Source organism: Spodoptera frugiperda, chromosome 17, assembly GCF_023101765.2.
Source record: "Spodoptera frugiperda isolate SF20-4 chromosome 17, AGI-APGP_CSIRO_Sfru_2.0, whole genome shotgun sequence".
NCBI classification, from domain to species: domain Eukaryota; kingdom Metazoa; phylum Arthropoda; class Insecta; order Lepidoptera; family Noctuidae; genus Spodoptera; species Spodoptera frugiperda.
In genome coordinates, this window is record NC_064228.1 from 3284508 (window position 1) to 3301771 (window position 17264).

General features: G+C 38.3%; 2 protein-coding genes across 3 annotated transcripts; both read right to left on the reverse strand.

Annotated features, from left to right (window-relative positions):
- Nucleotides 1–1322: 1322 nt before the first annotated feature.
- On the reverse strand, nt 1323–3211 carry LOC118276949 (uncharacterized). The gene has a single exon (XM_035595582.2). The coding sequence runs from the start codon at nt 2939–2941 to the stop codon at nt 1988–1990; it is 954 nt and encodes a 317-aa protein (XP_035451475.2). The 5' UTR covers nt 2942–3211; the 3' UTR covers nt 1323–1987.
- A 644-nt stretch (nt 3212–3855) lies between these two features.
- On the reverse strand, nt 3856–17032 carry LOC118276709 (uncharacterized). Of its 2 annotated transcripts, XM_050699763.1 has the most exons (12): nt 16867–17032; nt 16571–16780; nt 15784–15861; nt 14920–15096; nt 12553–13735; nt 11953–12516; nt 9205–9288; nt 7434–7451; nt 6733–6845; nt 5928–6017; nt 5247–5475; nt 3856–4967 (listed from the first exon to the last, which is right to left on the reverse strand). In XM_050699763.1, the coding sequence occupies exons 1-12, from the start codon at nt 16897–16899 to the stop codon at nt 4291–4293; spliced, it is 3456 nt and encodes a 1151-aa protein (XP_050555720.1). In that variant the 5' UTR covers nt 16900–17032; the 3' UTR covers nt 3856–4290. The 2 variants fall into 2 exon arrangements, with proteins under 2 accessions (XP_050555720.1, XP_035451098.2); XM_035595205.2 differs by having other exon boundaries at nt 11953–13735.
- Nucleotides 17033–17264: the final 232 nt, after the last annotated feature.

Here is a 17264-nt window from a genome sequence, read left to right on the forward strand (position 1 = left end):
CACATGTGTACCTACCTACTGACGCGCTAAAAACGGACGTAATGAATTTCTTCTTAAAAGTTCTTCAAATGATTTTAGACTCATTTTAGTACCTATATCGAAAAAACTTGTCTTCATACTTTTTGAGCTCTCCGAAAAATATTTCAAAATGTTTAGTCTCATCTCTAGTTTGAGTGTTTGTTTTGCTATATATAGCGCAAATAAATATAATAAATAGCTGCGATTTCATCAGCGTTCATCTTCGAAATGGTTCGATGAAACCGCAACGTTATCCTATCCGCACTTTTCGGTTGCGGTTGCGGCTAGCCGCCGCCCGGTTAACCGCAGTTGCAACCGCGTCCTGCGGTTAACCGGACGTTGACCGCATTGCAGCTATCCGCATAGTGCGTACATACCCTTAGTCTACTAGCTTCAACCATTTTGACGTGTTTGGGTAACAAACATATTGTACATACGAACTCAGAAACATTCGCATTTCTCGTATAATATTAGTAAGATAGTATTTTTCTTGACTGCCTCTTTGGTCGCAAGTCCGACTGCCGGACAAGAAGTCCTGGTTCGATTCCCGGGTCGGGCAAAGTATTTCTGGGCTTTTTTTGTTTTTTTGAACATTTCTCAGTAGTACGGAGTCTGGAATTTTGTCCAGTACATGGCAATAGACTCACCACCTATTACATGAGACTTATAACACAAATGGTGAAACTGGGTGTTCATTGTAGATATAGCGGCATTACGTACCGTGTTGTGCACCTCTGCCTACCCTTTCGGGGTCTCACTCATGACTCTCCACACTCACTCATGAACATCATAATAGAACACTACTTCCCATAAACACAGAAAGCTGAAATTTGGTACAGAGTTAGGGTATAATGGCCACATAAAGGGAAATCTATAAAAACTAGCATAATCGAAGATTTGGAGTACCTACCTGGTGATCCTGTACCCTTAGTACATTCGGCGCTCTGATTGGTTGGTTTATTCGAGCCGGCCAATCAGAGCCTCGAACGTGCTAGATTCGACTTTAAACACAGATTTTTATTGATGTCGTTTATTTTTGCAAAAAGTACTCTGTTTATGTTTTTTTTTAAATGTACTTTTTTCAACTCTGTTTATATTTGTTTTTTCCCAGACTAAGGCTCTTGATTTATTTAAATTGATGCCATTTTTCCTGGACAGCTTTCGTCAGCCAGACTACTGAATAAGCACTGTGGTCCTACTCCTGTATTTAATTTAAGATTCGATTCCCGCGTTTCCCTGCCAGAACAAACTTTCAAATTGTTACGAGTTGAGATGCGGCATTAATGAGAATAAAAGACCAGATATCATGTTAATGATATATTTTTATTAGTTTCATAAATCAATTTCAAGCAAACATCAAAAATTATAAATGTTATAGTAACAAAAATATAAATCTTAAAGTAAATACTCTCTCAATAATAACATGATTCAAAAAATTATCATTTATGTATTGGTAATCACTACCTAGTAAAAATATGATTGATTATATCAAAAATGGTTATAAAGTCACAAAATAAAATATAAATCTACTTAAAAATATATGTTTGTAACAAATAATAAGCTATACAATGTAATGTGGATAGGGGTAGCAAGTATTGAGCACAACCTAAGACCCTAATTGACTTGTGATAAAGACTGGAAGAACCTACAGTTTCATAGAGTTTTAAACCATAAAAATAATATTCTAAATACTAATACAATTAAAGAATATAAGTAACAATTACTATTAGTAACATGATTAATTAATAGTCACAAATTAAAATGTTTTGTTCAAAACAATCATTAAACCATAAAAATAATATTCTAAATACTAATACAATTAAAGAATATAAGTAACAATTACTATTAGTAACATGATTAATTAATAGTCACAAATTAAAATGTTTTGTTCAAAACAATCATTTAACAACAATAATAAACTATTTGCAAAAAGCATTTACAGTTGAATAATAAAGTGTAGCTAAATGATTTAGCATGGGGAGGATGTTTTAAAGTCATATTTGTGGCGGTCCAAAGGAGAAATGTCATGAATACTTTTACAGTGCTTCTCCGCCCATGGTAGGAACTCCTTGGTAGCCATCACACATTCCATAAGCATAAAACAATCATCTTCTGCTCTATGAGCATTGTATGCATCCTTTTTCACTATCCTTTTATAAATATCTACTAATTTATAACTTATTTTTTCATTTTTATCTACATTTTTTGGTTGTGCCTTAGGCTCATCAGAATTGCTACTGGACTTGTTACCATCTAAAGGCATTTCAGAGAAAGAGGAACATAAAGAATCAATTTCCTTCCAGTCGTCTGCACTTACATCAAGATCGGGCCAGTCTTCGCTTATCAAAGAATCTTCACTTATTAAAGAGTTGTTATCTCTAGCTAATGAGTCCTCCTCTAACATTGAGTCATCCTTTGTAGAGCTACTTTTCGTTGTTGCGTCATCTTTTCTCACAGTCGAAGGAACTATGTTACTATTTTTTAATATCTGTCGAAATGCAGTCAATGAGTCAACACAAAGTATGTCCTGTGGCAGTGTAGCATTGGCATCTAAGAATTCTGCCAAGAGAATTGTGTAATCAAACCGGTCGCCGTTATGAGCAACCAGGCATATAGGCTTGGGGAGTGATGACAGATATGATATGATGGTGTGCACATATTCTTGGAAAATTGGAGCATTCTTCAACAAATCATTAGACAAGCCGGTAATTTTTTCTGATATAGGGCTTATCCTTTTCTGTGGATTGATAAGTAAAGTCAGTTTACTCACTGGCGTACTGATAGCAAATGGATGTGTTCGTTTGATGTGTTCTCGCAGAACTGCTACGAAACAAAGTTCAGTAATCTTAGTTTTATTTCTCTCCTCGTGTGGCAGTCCTGTAGTTTCGATGTCGAAGAATACGTAAGTTTCAATTTTAGTCATTTTGTTGGAGCTGCTACTTGTCGGAAGTTGAACTTGGAATTAAAAAGTAGAGGAGCCGCCGGTAAATATTGCAGGTTATTGCGCACTTATTTCATATTTGAGACATCCTTTTGTTATAAGGAGTAAACTTAGTTGTTAATTAGATTCCATTGGTTACGATTTTACGAATATGAACAAAATAAAAGTTGTGATTATAACATCAATGGATAGGTACAGAATCACAACAAAGAGGTTGTTTACGTTTTTCCATGACAGTTTGACAGCTGACAGATACGGATACGTTCTATTCAGTATAAATTGTTTGGAAATGTTCCTATACAGTAAAAGACAACAAGTGCGGCGTATTTTGCAGCGTGGCTCGTCATGCCACAGCAACCAGCGGCACGTCGTGGCATCGTGGTTTCAAAATAAAGTAAAATAATTTCTAAACACATATAATAAGATTCAAAATAACTTAATTAGTAAGTATTAAAATTCTTTGCCATTGCACGCCGTGCCATTTTGTGTTTTTATGAAACACGACGGTAAACGGGCAGATATATCACCTGATGGTAAGCAATCGCCGCCGCCCATGGACACTCGAAACACCATAGGCGTTACAAGTGCGTTGCCGGCTTTTTGGGGGTTAGCAATTTAAGAGTTGTTGTTCGGGAATCGGGTATTGGGAAGGGTGGAATTAGGCCTCCGGTAACCTCACTCACACAACGAAACACAACGCAAGCGTTGTTTCACGTCGGTTTTCTGTGAGGCCGTGGTAACACTCCGGTCGAACCGGCCCATTCGTGCCGAAGCATGGCTCTCCCACACTTAGAATGCCATGCTAGCAGTACCTTCCTTTGAAGTCAGTGGGGGACTTTTATGACCAGAGAATCTAACTAAGGATTTCAAGATATTAAAATAGTAAACAACAAAAAATCCTTGGAAAATTTTATTTTTATAAAAATCATGTTATGCCTAAATTAAATAGTGGATACAGATAGACCACGCTATCGATACTTATTATAACACAAGTTTATTTTAACTACAAAAAATTGTTAAGTGCACCTTTATATAAATAAATAATAAATAAACTATTCGCCGCATAACACCGGGCGAGGGGAGCGACTTATTTAACTTATTTTAATTTACCTTGTGGGACTTAATATAGCTTCCCCAACAAAGATAACGGCTATTTGCTTAACACTGGGTAAAAACCCAGATCAATGCAAGTCCGGTATAGTATGTTGATACTAAGTACAGAAAAAAATATCTAAAACCTAAATCTACACTTCACTCGATTTGGAATTTACAATTCAAAAATATTTTTACAATCTTAATTTAATAACACAATACTACTTCTGATAAGTAAATTACCAATCTTCTAAATCATTTTCATCGACGTTGTCCATGTCAATATCCTCATAATCATTTGGATCTTCTTCTTCTTCTCCCATTAAATCTTCTCCTCCTTCTTGCATTTCATCATTACCACTCTTATTATATCCCTCTTCATCACCACCATAATCTCCTTCGTTTTCATCATAATTGCCATCATTTTCATTGCAGCTTTCTCCTTCAATCCCATCATTAGTTTCACCTTTCTCAACTGTTTTATCTACTGCATGATCCACATTGTCTATTTTGTTTTCTCTTTCCACTTCCGTAGGTCCATTACTGTCTTCTACTAAAGTGACCAATGTTTCTTGTGTGTTTTCATCAGCACTCGTTTCTATTTTGGTTTCTGTGCTTGGTGTAATACTGTTTTGACTGTCGTTACGTTCAGACGTTTCTTTTTCATCAACTTCTTGCTCATTGCTAGCGTCTTGGTCGAATGAGTCAGCGATTTCTTCGTTCATTTGATCATCATCTTCCTCCTGGCTATTGTTACCATCTGCATGTAACTCCTCTCCCATTTCTTCGTCTAAATCATAGTATTCCTCAGTGGATTCAGTCACGTCTTGTGATGCTGTATTCTTGCCTGAAGAGTTGCCTGACCATTTCATTTTCCCAGTCAGATGTAAAGGTTTCATTCTTATTGTGCATCCATCTGTAATAGATTTAAATGATTAATATTAGTTATTAATTGCTGTTATTTGTGTAAACCACGTAATTAATAAATGAATAATCTAGTCAACAAAGATTAACACATTTTCTTAATTATGCCAAATGAAATGATGGGGCACATTAATACAAATATTCCTGTCAGCGATAATGCCGCCTTCGTACCCAACCATCCTTTAACTTTAGATGTACCTATGTTTAAATTAGTGAAAGGTGTACAATAAAGATTATTTATCATTATTATATTATTTATATTACAACTTACCAACTAGAATCGGTTCCATAGCACATAGTTTGTCGTGAGCCTCATACGACTCGCAGGTCCCGTAGTAGATTGGAGGTTTCTTAAACTCCGACTTCCTGAGGCTGGTTATACCAAACTGGGACAGAACTGGTATCAACTTGGTCCTGGTCACAATCTTCGGAATGCTGAATATCCTCACCATTATCGGACCAACATTCAGGACCCGTTTTGCAATATTCACTTTGAGAGCCTGTCAAATAAAATACGTCATTTTAATCACCTTTTTACTTGTATCACACTATTTTCTATATTACGAGAAATGAAACATTGTTTGTTAGGCTGAACTTATAAAGAGGGGGGAGCAAACAGGCACATGGATCACCAGACGGTAAATTAGCAATACCAAAGGGGTCTTTTTTATGAAATAAGTAAACGAAACGAGTAGACGGACGGATGGATTACTTGCTGGTAAGCAATCGCCGCCGCCCATGGACACCCGAAACAGAGGCGTTGCCAACCTTTTGGAGGTTAGATATTTAAGGGTTGTTGGGGAATCGACGATTAGTACTATTGGATTAGGTGGTATATGGGCCTCCGTCGATTTTCTGTGAGTGCGTGGTAGCACTCCGGTCGAGCCGGGCCATTCGTGCCGAAGCATGGTTCTTCCACACTTAAATACTAGGAATGCATGGTGTAACATACCTTGCTGAAGTCATCGACGAGTGAAGCCTTGAGGCGGTTGTGGGCGTCCTTGAATTCTGGCTCCGGCTCCACTTGGAGCTCCTCCGCAACCTAAATGATATCAAGATAATTTAACATTAAAAAATATAAAACTCGATACTAAAGTGTACTATGCTGTAAAACTAGTTGCGAAACGCCCCGGAGAAAGACTAATTAAACTAAAATACTATTTAAACGAAACTCTAACTTATTTTAATCCGAATTCTCGATTTAAATTTTTGACAGAATTTCAATAGAAGTAATGTCAAAGACCGCGTTTGGTTAAAATGGGCAGACGCGGCATTGAGAAAATCTCTATTAGAGCACGCTACTCATGAAGAGTCCCCACTGTTACTCGAAACTAGTAGAGCTTTTCTCCATTAATGTATGTGAGTAAACCGGGATTATTTGTTAATTTAGTATATTGAGATCTACTAAATTAACTAATAATCACGTTTTATAGTATATACGATAGTTATTATAAACATTTTTTTTATTATTTATTTTTTATTTAAAAAAAAACGTTGCCCCACACTAGGATTTTCTCCTGTGTCGTGGGTGCGTTTACAAACATACAAGTTCACATACACATGACACCCAGACCCGAAACAACAAAATTTGTGGAGCACACAAAGAGTTGCTCCGTGCGGGAATCGACGCTACCCGCTGCTGTATGCGCGGCAGCCAGTTGCCCAGCCACCGCACCAACCGTGCAGTCAGTCATTTATATAGGACGTTGCAATTCTACATGTATAATGGTAAAGTCGAAACGTGAAAGTAATCTTACGGATGCGCTGACGGCTTCAACCTCTTCAGCAAGCACTTTCTGCATGGCAGGGTCCAGCTGAGAGACGAGCATGGTCTCATTTTCAAACATTATCGTATTTGTTCTCTTTACAGCTGTAACAAAATAATTATATTATCAATACTAAAACTAAAATTATAAAGTTGAACAGTTTGTTTGTTTGAACGCGCTACTTTCCGGGACTATTCGTGTGTTAGATAATCTAGTTATTAAAAAAAAAGGTTTAATAATAAGAAACTTTAATTAAAATCAATACGACCAAATTTCGTGTGACACAACTTTTGACTTAATTTGTATCTAAAGGTGCTCCCACACAGCAGTTATATAACGTTAGAACATAACATATAACATTTATAACATACTAGCAAATCCGGCGAACTCCGTTTCGCCACCAATGATTTCCTAAATTTTATGTGCTATAAACCTCAAGGTGCCCGAAACCTTTCCAACGAATGCAAAACCGTGGAAATCGGTTCGTGCGTTCTGGAGTTATAGCGTCAGGAAGGAAAACCCGACTTATTTTTATATAATAGATAACATTACTTGACATGTTGTAGAGTATGTTACACGCTATTATAAATGTTATCTTGTTATACATTGTTGTATAACGTTATATAACTGCTGTGTGGGAGCACCTTAAGATCGAGACAACTAGTGCATGCAGAAAAATATATACAACTCACATTTATTCAACCTCTTATCTGAAAAAGAAGAAAATAATATTTTAGTTTATTAAATGATCTCTTAAACTATATCAACAACAAAAAGGTATAGATTAAATATTCAACCTATCTATTAAAAAAACTGCATCAAAATCTGTTGCGTAATTTCAAAGTTCTAAGCATAATAGGATAGAGGAAAACAACAAAACAAACAATGACTGCCTCGTTGGGTCTCGGGTTCGATTCCCGGGTCGGGCGAAGTACTGGGCTTTTTTCGGTTTTTCGAAAATTTCTCAGTAGTAGCACGGAGTCTGAAAATGTGCCCGGTATATGGCAATAGGCTCACCACCTATTACATGGGACTTACAACATAAATTGTGAAAAGTGGGTGTACATTGCATAGTGACATTACGTGCCATAATGTGCACCTCTGTTAAACCCCTTCGGGGATTAAAGGCGTGACGATATGTATGTATGTATGTATGTACAGTGGAAAACAACTTTGTTGTATACTATGTAGTAAAATAGATATGAAAGGAGAATGCCCAAGAAATACTCAGAGTCAATTAAAATCATAAGTAAGAATGTCGCAAATACGCAATTCGTTTTGGCCAAAACCATAAGCTCGTTCAGTTAACGGGTAGCAGCTAAGTGGAGGAACTTATTCTAGCCTACAGTATATTAAATTTCGTATAGCAGGGCTCGTGACTGAGTCAGGGTACTTTTCCACCAGAGATATGTATAGCACATAGCTATACTGCGAGGATGTAATAGTTAAGTTTTTAAAAGTAAGTTAAAAAAATACCTGTATAAAATACTTATATAGAATAAATAGTAGATAATAACTTTGTATAACAATGCGGCGCAACACCCACATTCAAACCGCTAAACCGGTTTTGTGGGAAATTGACTTAAATATAATGCTGCATTTATTTTATTATTATAAATAAATAAAATAAATAGTTAAGCTGTTAAATTACGTGACCATTTCCACTGATACTAAGCTCTGTAGCTGTGCGAGAAAGATGCACACATTTCTGGTGAAAAAGCACCCTTATTGTTTTGTTACTGTTTATTACTAATGAAAGGAATAATGAATAAGGAATTATATTACGAGAGTTACAAACAATCCCTCAAACCTGAAAAGATTTTCCAAGATTATCACAGCATAATCTGATTTTGTTCTAAAATACTTTATAAGCATTATTTTTGAAAAATATTAGCGTTCGCAACTTCTCCTACACATAAACTATAAGTGTACCAAATTTTATGCTCCTACGTCCGCGCAATTTTCGTAAAAAGGGGTCCAAAGTTTTTGCATCACGTATTAATATATAGATTGTACTAGCAAACCAGGCGAACTCCGTTTAGCCATCAATTATTTTCCCTGTTTACCAGCTTTTCTCTTGAATTGTTCCTACAATTTCGTTGATATAAACGCTCATACCGCCCGAGACCTTACCAACGAATGCAAAACCGTGAAAATCGATTCGTGCGTTCTGGAGTTATAGCGTCAGGAAGGAAAACCCGACTTATTTTTATAAGTATTGTACAAATCTATACTAATATTATAAAGCTGAAGAGTTTGTTTGTTTGTTTGTTTGTTTTTTTGTTTGAACGCGCTAATCTCCAGAACTACTGGTCCGATTTGAATAATTCTTTTTATGTTGAATAGTGCATTTATCGAGGAAGGCTATAGGCTATAAAACATCACGCTATGATTAATAGGAGCAAAGCAAAGCGGGTGAAACCGCGCGGAAGTAGCTAGTCAAAAACAATCTTGTATACTAACCTCCTTGCGGATACTGAGGCATGATGTCTTCATCTGGTTCCTCCTTCGGTATCAAATTCTGGCCCATATTTTGGTGTGGAATGTCTGAAATGTAACAATGTTGCGACATTATTGAAAAAGAAACGTACTTCTTAGGCATAAACTATTCTTCTTGACACAACTAAGCATACAAGCTGTAGTGGACCTGACTGTTCTTCTAAATAGTCTTAGTAACTTTTAATTTTGGAAGTCAGGCGTATGATTTTTAAGTCTTTGATTGCCAATAGAAAACTGTTGAAGGCAAATCCTCCGCTAACGTCGGTCACCGGTGACCACCACGGCGTTCAATGTGAAGTATAAATAATTATCAACTAACGATTTTTACCATAATCAGACATTAACTAATGAAATGAAGCCCTGTTTTTAAACGGGGCTTTCGTTACTGTATTTATCCATTTTCTGCTCCTTTTGCTATGATATTGATCAGCAGCATTTGAACATAGATTATAACTTCATAAGCATAATCAGTCGATAAATACGAGGATATTCCGCCCTTAGACAAAAATGTTTGACGATATATTTCTTATACAGAAATGTATCATCAAAGACAGCCATTGTGATACTAAAGAGCGCGAAAAGCTGTTGATCTCGGTTGCCATAGCAACAGCCACTAGTTATCATTCAGAAGCCCGAAAGTCTGTCAACAGATCCAACCAACTATTGCAAGGTCGTCGTCCCAGCTACTACAGAGAGCATAACCATTTATTCCCCGAAGGGTTAGGCAAAGGTGCACATGTTAATATAACACCCACTTTTCGCCAGTTATGTTGAGACCCATGTAATAGGGGACGAGCCTATTGCCACTTCACGTAAGGATAAGTATACTCCTGTATTTTCAGCTCGGTTGGAGACGCTACAGAGTCTTCACCAGGTTTAGCTGAAAGTCTGTATATCACACAGAGTGACTTGTATTTCACAAGGAGTGACTTTCACGTGAGCCAAGTTTGGCTAGATGTGTTATCCAACTTTCGGGTTCTGGACTTTCATAACGATCGCAGAAGTTTGGTCGACAACCGGAACCTACAGTTTAATGTACTCTACAAAGTATACAGCATTTTCTGAACTCGAGAAAGAAATAAGAAATCCCAAAAACTCCACAAAGACTTTGGCAAGTGTAGACTAGTTTTACAGTTGGATGGGTACGTGTATGTGAAACTTTGGCTTCTCACAGGAGAAAATCCAAGAGAACAATACTACAATTTTTGAAAAGGAAACAGCTGATAAGTCCTTAGACTGTACTATGTCCTTTCCTATAAGTCACAAGATTCTCATTCATACATGAATGTTGAGGCAGTGGTTACCGTGAGTTCATCTCCAATACATATGCAGTGGCAGTTTGAACTATATATGGATAAGATGACTCAACGAGATTGCTGGTGACTACAACAAGTTTCAAAGATGTTATAGGCACACTGCTAGGTCTGCTAGGCTTATTCTAATATTTCACAGGTTGTATAATAGTTCGTTATATTCTGCAGTGTTTGATTGACACCACAATATTATGTTACAGGATCAGGGGTAAACCAGATGACGGATGATGTTAAACATCAGCACTGACAACACACTAGCCTTTTGGGGGTTAGGAATTTAAGGGTTGTTGGGGATTTGGAAGAGGGGAATTAGACCTCCGATAACCTCGCTTACACAACAAAACACAACGCAAGCGTTGTTTCACGTCGGTTTCCGGTAAGGCCGTGGTATCACTTCGGTCGAGCCGGCCCATTCGTGCCGAAGCATGGCTCTCCCACACTTAAAACCGTCTTTGTCACCGTTTTTTGTCATATACCGGTAGTAAAGAGGTTTTGCCATCAGTTGGGAGTTGGAGATAGGAGCGTCCCATTTGGCTAATCAGCTATTAACCGTTGATTGATAATAGTTTCAGATTAGAACATTGGCCAATATATTTTACGACATATAAACATTAAAGTATTAGTATTTCTTTCTTTTTATAAAAGTAGGCCAATAATTAATTTAAAAAGTGACATGAATTGAAGACTCCTCTAAAACTATTGTACACAGTACGCCCACTAGACAGCCTCGCACGTCTGTACTGTACTCTATTTTCGGGTCTTCGGAAACTCTTCATTAATTTTGCGTTGAAGATGTTAAATACACACTTCAACGCAAAATCACCTTCATTTGTAGGTAGGTAAACGTGTACATTTTCAGTATAATACACACTTTAGTAGCTATGAAAAGTTTCCTGTAAAGTTATGATTCCAAAATCTTTGAAGTATAGTATTCTATACTCCAAAAAAGAAGTGACAAGTACAAACCCACCCAACTCTACGGTTTCTAAGTACGCTTGCCTCGGTCCGTCGACTATTTAAGATTCCTTGGGCATGTCGCCACCACACCACACTAATTCTTCTGCCATATCGACATAAGATAATTTTCACGAGAAAACATCAGATGGCAATAATGATCAGATTAATAAGGTTGAACAGAATTGCATAAAGTAAAAAACCCACATGAATTAATGAATGTTGTGTCTTTTCAAATCTACTAATCAAACAGTTATAACCAACTGTTCTCCCAAGATATCCATAATGTTGTATGCATAACGTTACACAACAAAATAGAAACGTAATTATGCCCTACTTACAATATTCTCTCTATTGATAGTGAGAAAATACCGTAAATAAACGCCAAGTAGCATGCAGACAAAAATATTTGAAAAATACTCAAAAATATACATATTGATGTTACCTTTTAACAAGCCTTCATCATCTGGATAGACTCCATCCTTCAATACGTGTGCCATAACTTCATTGAAGAATTCTTTATCAGTTTCAACTGTATACTTCTCCCTATATAACTTTAACATATCAGGTAAAGTCATTTTATGATTTTCACCAAACATTTTCTGCACCCGAATGCGTATAGCACGCTTTACCTCCGTCAAAACTTTTTCGCGGGCAACACCTTGCAAGTCGCAATCGAGATTCAAAACTTCTTTCCCAACAGCAGACGCGAGTTGGTTTCGCCACGTAGCTGAACGGATTAAGACTCGTTCCTTAGCGTCTTTCTTTTTATATACTTTCCCCGCCAGATGTGGAGGTGGTGGGCGGCGGAATGTTGACTGCGGACCAGCCGCTTGCTGTGGGACAATCGCTTTCTGCGGAGCGCTCGGTCTCTGCGGAGCAACTGGTCTCTGTGGAACGTTCGGTCTCTGCGGAGCACCTGGTCTCTGTGGAACGTTCGGTCTCTGCGGAGCGCCGGGTCTTTGTGGAGCGCTCGCTCTTTGTGGGGCACTCGGTCTCTGCGGAGCGCCTGGTCTCTGTGGAGCGCTCGGTCTCTGCGGAGCGCCTGGTCTCTGCGGAGCGCCCGGTCGCTGTGGGGCACTCGGTCTCAGCGGAGCGCCTGGTCTCTGCGGAACGCTCGGTCTCTGCGGAGCGCCTTGTCTCTGAGGAGCGCTCGATCTTTGCGGACCGCTCAGTCTCTGCGGAGCACTCAGTCTCTGTGGAGCACTTGCTCTCGGCGGCCCATCGCCATTTTTGGGTTGTTTTAAAGGTGGTACATAATTACTCTCGGACCTCGTTGGTTGTGGGGGCCTATCCCGAGGTTGGTTTGCTTTAGGACCACCTCGCTGTTGTCGCTGAGGCCCCTGGTTAGTATTTTGAGATGCTCGAGTGCCGGAAGGCGAAAACTGGCGTTTCATAGGAACACGAGGTTGGTCAGGTCTTCTATGAGATGAGTCTCTGTCATGATCACGGGATGCACGACGCGGCGGTGCGTTGCGGCCGCGGTCACGGCCCGGGGCATCCCTGCCAGTGTCGCGGCCTTGGCTGTTACGTGCATCCCGATCACGTCTATAGTTGTGAGGATCGTCCCGACCTCTATCTCGCCCGTAGTTGCTAGTTGTATCCCGGTCGCGGTCACGTCTGAAATCGCTAGTTGCATCTCGACCACGATCGCGCCCGAAGTCGTTCGGTGCGTCCCGGCCACGATCGTGGCCGAAGTCATTGGTAGCATCCCGACCCCGATCCTGCCCATATTGGTTTGACACATTCCGACCGCGGTCGGATCCCAGGTTAGTAGGCGTAACCCGCCGACGACTGCGATCGAAGTTCCGGTCACGATCGCGCGAGGGAACATCTCGTCCATAGCTGCGCCGAGACGAATCACGGCCGACGTCGCGAGAAGATGAGTTACGGCCCGTGTCACGGGAAGACGGTTCCCGTCCGAAGCGCGAAGGTTGGTTTCGGTTGGAGTCACGAGGCGCACTCTCTCGGCGACTGCTTCGATCATCAGTGGCCTCCCATCGTTGCAACCTAGGTTTGTGCTGTTGGGACATTTGATTCCCACCAGAGGCATCCCCGGCCATATTCCAATCATTTTGATTTAAACTGGCTTTGGGATTGTTATCTTGGCTGCCGAATCCAAGAGGAGCCCCTCTTTTATCAAACCCCACCAGATTTTGCCCCACCATAGGTTGCTGTGATGGTTGGTACTGCATTTGTTGTGGATAGCCATAGCTGGCAGTTGGATTCTGTGGAAGAATGTTGATGAAGTTACAAAAGATCCCCTAATGGAGCATTCACAGATACATGTTTGTCAGAGCAGCTGTTGGCACATAATATTGCTGATTTTGTGCGCTTTACCTCACTCTGTCAGTGACCATAACAAATACTACGATATTAAATCTCGATCTGAATGTTCTTGTAACGAAACTAACATTACAGAAGAGTATAGTTTTCGATTAAAGCAGAATGCAAGTGCAACTTGTATTTCTGCAATAATCGGGATGAGAAAATGACTAGAAAAATAGAAAAAACGTAGAAAAAAGGCCGTCGACAGCAATTTCCATGATTTCAAAGTACTTCTTGAAATCATATAATATTCAGTATGTAGGTACTACATATGATTTTATTTTGATAAAGGTATCACGAAAGGTCGTGAAGAGAATAAAAAAAATGTCTCGAGGCCAGAGGGACAAAACATACGACTTCAATGTCAACATGAAACCACTTACTCACTAAAGTACTTACACAGAAATGGGCGAATCTGTGGGAAAATTTTAAATAATCCCACAAGAATATGTGCCCATTTACAATGTGTAGTCCAAAACACGTCAAAAATCTAAATTGGAAAGACCCTTCGACCCTTTTACCGTTTTCACCAACCACCCCTAAACCATCTCTTAACTAAGAGTTACTCAACTTAGGGAGCACCTAAACCAACCCTATCCCTTATGTATAGTTGGACGTTACTCTAGTTTATAAGTTATACCATGTACCTTTTACTTAATAACATAAATAATAGTAATATCATCTGTATCGTTAGATGTCTCTTACAGGTTGGTGAAAATCAATATGTTGTTAAGTGTTTTTTTGCGTTGATAAGTCTGCGTTTGGCCACTAAAGGTACGCGTCCACAGGTCCGCATCGTACGCATCTCACGCAACGGTTTTTAGTTTGTCTTGTATTGAAACTCATACAACTGCGTCCACTGATCCGCATCATCAGCAATGCGTACAGATGACGTCATACGATGCGTGCGATGCGGGCCTGTGGATGCTTACCTCAACCCGCTTTCCTTACATATGACCTATATTAGCTTTGATCCTTTAAATACAAGAGAGGTTGGTAAAAATAGGCATTACTGCAGGTTAAAATTGACAAGAAAATCTTAGTACGAACAAAAAAAAACCTGTTAAATAAATCAAAATCTTACCTGTACCCTAAAGAGCCCAGGAAAGGGCATGGGCGGTGGTTGAAGCGGCATGTTGGGGAACCCTGACGGAGCGGGTTGCTGATGGTACTTGTTCTGCTGGTAATACGGCTGCTGCAGCATTGGTTGCTGGAGCAGCGTAGGCCGTGGTATTGGTGTTTGCATCAGGGCAGTTGGTTGCTGGCGATTTTATAAATTTCTTTTGGAATTTGCTTAAGAAAGTATGTAAAGTTATTAATTTTGCACATGAGCCCTCATTTGTATAAATGACACTGGAAAGGACTAGAACAATTTGAAAAACTGGTTATTTGGTATCTTTTTAATGAAATTTTCATTGTGAGTATAAACACTGAGAATTTATTTATTTATTTATTCACGAAGAGAATGAGCCAAGTGTGTAGCAACAAGCTGAACCACTGTAAGGACCAATAACATAACTATGTGAATAATGAAATATAGTAAAGTTATGTTAAACTGAATTGAATTACAAAACAGCTTCTTTTTACTGTGGCTTTCTCTTTCTGTATACATGAACCAATAGTAGAATGGCCATAGAAAGGCCAGAATGGAGAAGATTCGAGGAGGCCTTTGCCACCTGGTAAATGGACATGCAGAAGTGGAAGAACACACTGATAGCTTAAGATTACTTTAGATATATTTTGTCATGTCCGAATAAAAAGGCTATAAATAAATAAAGTATAAAAATACATGAACCAATAGAGAATTCATGTAACTAACTTTTTTAAGCAAAAAGCTTTAAACAGAGAGGAGTGGAAGGAAGGTAGGGAGGCCTTTGCCCTGCAGTGGGATGATCATGGCTAAAGTGTAACTTTACTGTCGAAACTGCAGTTAAAAAAATAACCATACCTGTCTTTGCTGCATAGCTTGCGGACCCCCTTCATAAGCTGGCGTCGGTAATTTCTGTTGATGTTGATTAATGTTTGCCTGTATACAAAACAAATATAATTTTAAAACATTACATTCCTTGGTTACAACTTTAATATCATTTTACTTTAGTATATTTGACAAGAGTACTAGATGCAAATATAAAAGTAATAGTAAATATGAAATGTGTAAATATTGTTTCACTTCCATTTTATGTTTAGTTATAAAACTTTATTTATTTCTAAGCCATAGAAATGTGCAATCTTGAATTAAAAATTGGTAGTCAGTAACTGTTCAGCAATAAAATATAAATTAAACAGCTCTATATAATATTTGTCTTATAAAACCATTTAGAACATAATGATGTTGCTGGTCAAACCCTATGAAATTAATAGTTTTTTCCCACCTAAAATTTGGTCCATTTAAGGTGGTTCTAGTCAGTATTTTTCCAATACAAATTTTAGGGTAGTTTTCACACAAAATTAAAGATGTTTTGTCTCATCATTAACTCTGTTAATATGGTTTTCAATTTGTAAAATAATAAACCACTAGAAAGATACATATAAGCCGACAAAATCTTTGTTTTTTGGTAATTTTAGTGTAAATTTGGGTGCAAGTAAATAACAAAACAACCGTAAAATCTCCATAACAAAAACTATACTGATAAATTTTGATTTCGATACTAATGAGATTAATTAATATTAGACCCAAAATCTATCAAATTTGCCTATTGATGTTGAACATTTCTGTAATTATTTCAATTATTCACCTGCTTTTTCTTAAGTGCTTCAACATACAAAATCTTTCCTTCTACCATCATGCCGTTAATTTTCCTCGTAAGTATGGCAGCATCTTCCTCTTCGGGCAGCCCGACAGTCACTTTCTTCGTATTATTTACATCATTTACCAAATTATCCAAGATCACCTCGCTCAGGCCACAATTACTCTGTATCAACGCTTTCACGTCTGTATACCGCGTCTGTTTTTGGACAAATACAATGAAAATTAACACAAAATTCAAAAGAAAACTGAATTTAAAATAAAATGATAGTTTGCATGAATTACCGATGACGGCAAATTATATATGGTCAGCAACATGCTGATCGATAACTGCGTTTATTAATCCTGTGTATATTATAAACATGCAAATACTATAAGATCAAATCAATGCAGAAAAGTGAGTACGACAGATGCCGAATAGCCGAATCGAAAGATCAAATTTGTCAAATGTCAAATTGACATTGATTGTAAGAAGAATGAAATGAAGCATTGAAAACGGATGTATGACGGAACTTTACAGCCGGTCAACCCGTTAGGATTTTGTCTATGGCGATAGTGAAGAACTGCTGTATTGATGTGGTATGTGTAGAATTACAGATACGGCAGGTTCAGTCTGTCTATTTTTGAGCTAAGCTAAACTTGCTCCAGCGCCAAATCAAAATATACCGATTTTAGCGGTATCG

Excerpts from the sequence above, each read along its gene's own strand:
- LOC118276709 (XM_035595205.2), bottom strand. The coding sequence starts at position 16,899 with ATGTTGCTGACCATATATAATTTGCCGTCATCG. Across the intron at positions 9,289-11,952 it reads TGATGAAGGCTTGTTAAAAG|ACATTCCACACCAAAATATG; the intron begins GTAACATCAATA and ends GTTACATTTCAG. Across the intron at positions 6,018-6,732 it reads TTGAAGCCGTCAGCGCATCC|GTTGCGGAGGAGCTCCAAGT; the intron begins GTAAGATTACTT and ends GATATCATTTAG.
- LOC118276949 (XM_035595582.2), bottom strand. The coding sequence starts at position 2,941 with ATGACTAAAATTGAAACTTACGTATTCTTCGACATCGAAACTACAGGA.